General features: G+C 40.7%; 2 protein-coding genes across 10 annotated transcripts in view; one reads left to right on the top strand and one right to left on the bottom strand.

Moving 5' to 3' along the window:
* The window catches only part of ZYG11A (zyg-11 family member A, cell cycle regulator), a gene marked incomplete in the record, with an annotated part of 61,768 nt that extends 58,305 nt beyond the window's left edge, over nt 1-3,463 (top strand). For both annotated transcript variants that reach the window (XM_045166162.1, XM_045166161.1), the window contains 2 exon segments: nt 143-240; nt 3,300-3,463. In XM_045166162.1, coding sequence (XP_045022097.1) covers nt 143-240; nt 3,300-3,463 — 262 coding nt within the window.
* A 2,288-nt stretch (nt 3,464-5,751) lies between these two features.
* The window catches only part of LOC102409536 (enoyl-CoA hydratase domain-containing protein 2, mitochondrial), a 29,224-nt gene continuing 27,092 nt past the window's right edge, over nt 5,752-7,883 (bottom strand). For all 8 annotated transcript variants that reach the window (XM_025288726.3, XM_044945010.2, XM_044945012.2 and 5 more), the window contains 2 exons: nt 7,269-7,316; nt 5,752-6,431 (listed from right to left, as the gene is read on the bottom strand). In XM_025288726.3, coding sequence (XP_025144511.3) covers nt 6,354-6,431; nt 7,269-7,316 — 126 coding nt within the window. In that variant the 3' untranslated portion in view covers nt 5,752-6,353. The remainder of the gene's footprint in view (nt 6,432-7,268; nt 7,317-7,883) is intronic.

Genomic DNA, 7,883 nt, shown 5'->3' with positions numbered 1-7,883 from the left:
CTAGTTCCAATTATATGCTCAGCAATACATCTGTCTTAATTAAGAATTGACTCTGGAAGTGGCTGCGGGGATGTTGAAAATATTACTATATCCCTGATGTTAGCCTGAGTTCTGAAGAAATATCTTCTTTGTACTTACTTAGATCCTTCAAGGCATTTTTCCCGCTCCTTGGCAACTTCTCTCAACCAGAGGTTCAGCTCTGGGCACTATGGGCCATGTATCATGTCTGCAGTAAAAACCGTATGTATTTAAAAATAATAGTTTTTTAGCTATTTTTTTGTATAAGGATTAAGTTCAAGATGGAATTTTGAAAAATTGTTCTCTTATGTCCTGATTTTAACCCTTTTTAAGAAGAAACTAAAGAGCTTTTGTATTAGTATAAAAAATGCTACAGAATTATAATTTATTTGGGGATGGATGGTCAGCAATATAGAAAGTGAAAGTGTGTTCTCGCTCCTATTCCCCACAGGCAAGCACTGTTCATTAGCTAACTATAACTATCCTTCCAGGTAATTTTCTGTATATATGCTATGGTTATTATATACTGTACGTGCATATGTTTTTAGACAAAATGGGCTCATTCTGTGCATGGTATCCTATAGCTTTCTCTTCACTGAATATTTTATCGTAATACTATCTTTCCTATAAGTAATACATAGATTTGCCTCTTTGTAGTGGTTTGTGGGAGACTGGGGGGCCAGATGTCAGGAGTTGTTTCTCAGGAAATTAAATGTTTTTCCACATTTGTTGCTTTAAATTCCTCTTGGGAATTCTTGGCTTTTTTTCTTTGCTAAGGATTATTACTAAAATTTTTGCTTGTATTATAAAAGAATCCTAGACTTTAATTCTGTATAAAAGAATTAAAGAATTTGTATTATAAAAAGGATTATAGACTAATTTTATGCTGAAAAATCTTAAAGGTATAACTTTTAGAATTAATGAAATGTTTAACTATCAAAAGCATAAACTATCTTAAAATAGCTTTAACAAGTATTGGGGCCTATGTGCAAAAAACTGTAGGAAATAATTTATAGACTGAAATAATTATGGACATATTATACTTCTCAGTTCTTTTCTATTCACATATATAATACAGTTCAAGTGAATGAATACAGTAAATGATGAGGAATCTGAAGATTATTCTAAGGCTAAAGTGGCAAAATAATTAGGAAAGAACTGATAGAGAAAAATGGTTTTTAGGAGCTTGCCCTAACACTTCTCTTTATTTTTGGCTACACCCACAGCATGTGAGATCTTAATTCCCCCAGGAGATATTGAGCCTGGGCCCCTACAGTGGAATCTTGGAGTCCTAACCAGTGGACCACCAGGGGAAAACACACACACACACACACACACACACACACACTGTATATATTTAGGAAAGATATATATGTCTGATGATTAAGAGAACAGACCCCAGAACCAGACTATTTGAACTTTACTCCCTGTTTCTCCATTTACTGACTGTAGAAGCTTGAGCAAGTTACTTAGCCTTTCTGTGCCCCAGTCTCCTCATCTGTAAAATGGGGATCCAAGTACCTGTTTTCTAGGACTGTTATGAGAATTAAATGAGTTAACATTTGCAAAGCATTTAAACATTGCTTGGCTTATAGTATTAGCATTTGCACATAGCATAGTATTAGTACAAGCATAGTACACTTTGTGAGTATAATTTGCAGAGCTGAGTCAAAATGTTATGAATGTTTATAATTTTGTTGGGTATTGCTAAACTGTCTTCCAGAGAGTTGATAACCAGTTTGCATTCCCATCAGCAATATATGAGAGCTTGCAGTTTCCTTTTATTCTTGCAAAACTTTTAGTTGAATTTTTGATCTTTGCCTGTCTAAGGTGAAAGTGATTCTAACTTGACATTTTAAGTAAGGTTAACTGTCTTTTCTTACATTTGGATTGTCTGTTGGTTTCCTTTGCTTATGGTTGTTTACTGTTTTTTTTTTTTTTTTTTTTTATCTTTTCTTTTTAATTTGAAGGAACTCTTGCAAATATTTTTTTCCAGTTTATTGTCTTGATTTTATTCATTGTTTTTGCTAGTCATTGTTTTGTTCTATGGCCTCTGGATTTCAGATCATGGTTATACCTTACAAAATCGATGAACATTTTCAAAAATTTTCTTTTAAAGTATTACCCTCCAGCTATTCTCTCTGTTCCTTTCTTATAACATTTATCAGAAATATCTTATATCTTCTCTCAATCAGTCCTACATATCTTGTAACCATTAAAAATAAAAGTATCCATGTCTTTGTTTCTTTTTACTGCATTCTTGGTTGTCTTAGTTGTGTGTTTTTTCTTTTTAAGATTTTTATTCATGTGGATGGACCATTTTAAACTCTATTGAATTTGTTAGAAAACTGCTTCTGTGTTTTTTTTTTTTTTAATGTTTTGGTTTTTTGGCCATGAGACATGTTAGCTCCCCAAGCAGGGATTGAATCCATGTCCCCTGCATTGGAAGGCAAAATCTTAACCACTAGTCTACCAGGGAAGTCCTTAAATGTGTTTTGGATCATGGTTTCTGTGTTTAATTGACTATTTCACTGATTAAGAGAATCTTTTTCAGACTGAGTTGTGGACATGTCCCTTTAGTACAGTTTTGTATTTGCTTCTGTCAAGTGTTCTGGAGGTTTTCCTGGGATTGGTCTAATCCTTATATTAATTTCTCAGCTCAAGGATTCCAAGAACATTTAGGCTAACCCTGTACCAACTTGGGTTGAGATCCCAACTTGGGACTCAGGAAAGACTTCTCCCCAGAACCCAGGCCAAGATAGAGATGTTTCATTGTCTTATCTCTTGTCTCATCTGGCCTTTTGAGGGGCCAAATTTATGCATTATTTTTGCTTCTGACTTCCTCAAGTTAAAATTGAAATTCCTAGATTACTGAAACTGACAGTCCCTTTCTACTCCAGAAAAATTACAGGTGAGGTTACATGAGCTTTAAGTGCTTTTTTTTGCTCTTTGTGTCTGACTCCTTTACTTTGTACACTCAACCATGAATTTAAAAATTTTCAATTATATTTTATCCAGCCTCTGGTATTTTTAGGTTATCTAGCTCAGCATACTGCCTGAACATGAAATTTTTATTTTTGTAATAAAAGAAGTTCTTATCCTTCTAGCTAGAGATATTTGAAGCATAGAGTTGTCTGGAAATAAACTTAATAAAATAATCATCCGTTATCAAATTGCGTAAGCCAAGCATTATTGGCATCTTTAAAATGATGAATGTGGTAATTGGGAATATTTAAAACACCAACTTGAACATTAGGTTTCTTCGCTTGATTTTCTTTCAGCCAGCAAATACTGCAAAATGTTAGTTGAAGAAGAAGGATTGCAACTTCTGTGTGACATCCTGGAGCACAGTGAGGCAGACCCCCAAGCACAGCAGATCGCAGCCTCCATTGTAGATGACTTCAAAATGTACTTTATGAATTACCAGAGGCCCTCTCTCTGTTGAAGGCCCTTCTTAACCTCAGGGCCTCAGAGGTGCTGCGTCTTCAGTATCAGGCCTTCTGCTGTATCAGCAATCAAGTGTTGGATTGAAACAAGTTGTCGGAGTTTGTGAGCTGACCGCCTTGTTGGCCTTTTGGGGGATGATTTTCTGTAAGTTATAAGAAGTTTGGATTTGTGTGATAGCCATAATCTCAAATCAAGTTGGAATCATTCTTGGAATACCTTTTCAGTAGTTTTGAAAAGTCAAGCCCTGGACTCTGTGGGAAGACCTGTAAGCTTTTGTTCAAACAGCTGTGCCAGTTAATTTTCTCTAGCCCTGACCAATTTCTTAACTGAGTATTTGTCAGCGGAAAGAAAAAAAGAAATACCTATGGGTGACCTCTGTATTTATGTTCAATTTCATGGTTGAAAGAATCTCCTGAGTTGTTATTCCTGGCTATATGAGGCCTTTGGAAAAAAAATTCATGAAAGAGTTCTAGGAAACATGTGTGTTTAAATGTACTGTTTGGAAGGCAGAACCTCTATTGGAGGGAAGGGAAAAAATTTTTTAAATACATACCAAATTACCTTCCACTTGTTGGGTGGAGGAAAGAGAAATACATTTTTATGATTTTTGGATAGTCTACCTTTGACCTTTTTTCCTCCAACTTTACACCCTAGACTGAATGAGCATAATAATATTGTGGGTAATTGGTGCTGGTGGGGCCTGGTCACAGGACTGAGAAGTGTTTAGATGAAAGATTATATAGCGAGTATAAATCTCAGTCCCTCAGATTTTTAATTTGAGTGCGACTGTGACCAAAACAGAGGAAGGACTGTGCCAAAGATTTAAAGAGGTGCTCTTACCTAACTTGGATGAGAAAAATAATGAGCTTTTCTAAGAACCAACCTCAACCCCAGTGTAAGCTATGAAAGGCTTTTGTTTGTGTCCTCTGCAAATGTGCTCTATGGAATGAAGTCCTTCCTCACATTGTTGACAGTCAATGAAACATGTTATGCCAGTCATTTAAATTTTTCGAAGAAACAATTTTTTTAAATTGGTAGCTTATTTTAGGATTAGATTTTTATACTGTAAGCTGCCCAGATTCTTAACTGGAATGCCCCATATCGTCTTTTGAAATCAAATGAGGTTTATTCTTATTCTAAATTATCTTCTCAAACTATTGCTCACTGGTGTCCCACTGGATAAGGGGAATTTGTGACCTGCTTCCTTCAACGGCCCTGAAACTCCACAGATTTTCTCATTCACTCTTGTGCATGATTCTAAAAGTATGTCTTAGTTTCCTGACCTGGGTTTCATATGTCAGAACATGCTGTTACCAGATACAAGCGTGGGCTGATGTGAGGAGGATGAGTGGGAAATAGTACCTGTTGAGGTCCAGTTCAGCATTGGGCACCTCTGTACATTTTCTCTGATTTTCAACAGTCCTCTGGGATAGTTTTAGTCTTCCCTGGTGGCTCAGATGGTAAAGGCGTCTGTCTACAATGCAGGAGACCCGGGTTCGAGCCCTGGGTTGGGAAGATCCCCTGGAGAAGGAAATGGCAATCCACTCCAGTACTCTTGCCTGGAAAATCCCATGGACAGAGGAGCCTGGTAGGCTACAGTCCATAGGGTTGCAAAGAGTCAGATATGACTGGGTGACTTCACTTCACTTCAACAGATAAGAAGAAGGAAGTACAACAAGATGGTTACTTCTAAGTAGACAAAAATTGCTTGTGGGGTTGGTGCTGATTCCTAAGACTTGGGTTCTTGTCTTACTTTTCCTTCCAGGAAATGAGTACAGCTTTGAGGCACATTTGTTTTTAAAAGCAAGTCAACAATGTTACTGGTCTGTGTCCATGCCCATGCCCATGGTTCAGTAACTCCTGAGCCTGCCCAGGCACAGGCTTAGGAAGCTCAGATCAGTTAAAGAATGACCACATGACTGTCTCTTGCCCTGCCTTGGTATAGGAGGAGGGCTGCTGAGGCTAGTGTGCACATGTGTATATCAGCCCCCCTTTATTTCAGAGTGCCATCATCTTGCTTTTTTGCTTGTGCTATTCCCCTCAGTTTTCCTCTTCTTTGCCTCCATTGCCTGTTTGATCCTTCAGCCTTCAACTGCAGTATTACCTGTCCATTTCTTAATCTTCCATGTTGTCCACCTGAGTTAATCGTTCCCTTCTCAGGGCACCTGAAAGTTATTAAATGCACCAGCAAAGATTTGCCTGCCACCCTACAGTTTACAAAAGGTTTTCACAGCAGTGATTTCATCTGGTTCTTAAAAGAACACAGTATATTAATCATAACTCATGTTATGGAACATCAGGTATTTTATTTATTATTTTTTAATCCTCAAGACAGGTTCATTATAATAGTTGAGGAGGCTGAGGCAAACAGTGAGTAACTGGCAGAGAGCTGAGTCTATTCAACCACAACCAAGGTCTCCTTATTATCTCTGTTGTACTGAGGGAGAAACAGGGCCATTGTGGGGTGGTTCTTACAGCCTCTTGCGTCTCTGGTGAGCACCTAATAACCGAGACGCAGTGATCAGACTTGAGTGCCTGCTATAAGGGCCCAGAGGGGTCTGTTTTATCCTTAGTTTATTGTTCTATTAGGGAGAGACAGGTATGCTCCAAAGCAAACCCAACTCCAGTGATGAGCTCGCCTGGGTGAGGAGTAATGAGGGGAGCAGTAGGTGGCATAGTCAGCATCCTAGAACCAGGCACCGTGCCTGTCGTTTCCTATCCATCACTGTCCTTGTGAGGAATCTGGAACCCAGAGAGGTGAAATGATGAGGGCAGAGGTGAAATGATGAGGGCAGAGGTGAAGTAATGAGGGCAGAGGTGCTGCACATCTGTCTTCTGGATCCTGCCCTGTAAGGTGTGCATCTCCCTTGCTTCAGGTTAAATGGAGGTCACTCGCCAACAAATCTGGGGAGGCGCTTCTCCCTGAAAGCAGCCATGCCTTCCAGCCGATCCTGGGTTGGGATGTTCTGAAACAACATACAGAGTATCAATTTGCAGGGACAGGTCCAGAAACCAGTAAAGACTTGCTCAAGGTTGTTCAGCCCATGGCGAGGCCAGAATCCAAGTCTTTCACTGTCTTTGGACTCTGGTGTTGGGTCATGCAAACGTGTGGGCCTTGGTGGCTCCTTAGTTTCCTCACACCAGCCTGATTTTGTGCACAGTGTATGTGCCTCTGAGAGCTCACAGTCTCATTCAGCAGTCTGAAATGAGGCTACTCGGTAGAAAACAAAGACTAGGCTTTGTGGTAAGAGCTCTGGCTCTGAATCCTGGTATGCAGTTGGTTTACATTGGGTTCTACAAGTTCCCAAACCCCCGTTTAGGAGGATTTTGTTACTTGTTAGCCTGGAGATTAATGTTTTTGACTCACTAAGGAGTAAGGGGCTAAATGGGCCAGCCACAGTTTATTGTCCCACCATCGAGCATACATAATCTATGGGCAATAATCAAGGCCTTGGCATCCTCCAGCCTGGGCTCTAGGCTGGTACAGCCTGGCCTGTACCAGTAGCCACTGATACAGAGAACTCAGAAGCTGCTCTTCTTTCTGTCCGGTTCCTCTTTGATTATCTGGGCAGCAAAGTAGGGCAGGGTGTGGTGCCATTAGATGGCTGAGGAAACAGCCCTGGAGAGTGCTCTGTGGCTCCCCTGGGATCAGTGCAGGCTGACTGAGGAGAGGAGTGCCCCAAAGACTGACTGTGTGGGTTGGGAGGAACCTGTTCAATTGGTCATGTACTAATAGTACCCAAGGACCCCAGTCTGGCCTAGCCTCTGCTTACAAGCATGCAGGACTGGCAGCAGACACGTACCTGGGCGTAGCATATCCCTTCAATGGCCATCCCTGATGCGATGTCCACCTGCGGGAAAGAAGTGGTGCCTGGATCAGCCTTGCCCACTTCCATGTGCCCTGGGCGCCAGCTCGCCCTGCTCTCTACACCACTTCCTGCTGTTTCCTGGATTCTTCTAGCAAAGAATTATCCAGGCTTACTGTATGCCAGCCCATATGGAGAGAGATGGTGTGATAAGGAATCCCCTACTGGAGAGGGAACACCATTCATTACAGAGGTGAAGCAGTGCTAGGATGAGTGGGGGCTGTGGGAACAACAGGGGGGATTACAAACAGCCTTAGAGATGAGGAGGGAGTGTGTGAGCTGTGCTTGCATGGCCATTGTCCCCTCCTTCCCCACCTGGCTGCCTCACCATGTCTCCTGTCACCCCCATTAATGAACTGTGCTGGCTTTCCACTGCCCTCAGAACCAAGGCCTGCATGACTTGGCCCCTGGCAGCTTCCCAGTCTCTACTGTCCACTGCTTGTTATTACTCACTTAAAGGCACTATTGTAAGAGAAGTACTGTTCATAGCAGCAGTTATTTTCCCTACTACACAGCTGAGAAATCTGAGGCATAGAAAGGTGGAGTGATTTG

The sequence above is a fragment of the Bubalus bubalis genome, chromosome 6, assembly GCF_019923935.1.
Source record: "Bubalus bubalis isolate 160015118507 breed Murrah chromosome 6, NDDB_SH_1, whole genome shotgun sequence".
In the NCBI taxonomy this organism is placed as follows: domain Eukaryota; kingdom Metazoa; phylum Chordata; class Mammalia; order Artiodactyla; family Bovidae; genus Bubalus; species Bubalus bubalis.
The sequence above is the reverse complement of the archived record's forward strand: the minus strand, read 5'-3'. Positions and strand labels throughout refer to the sequence as shown.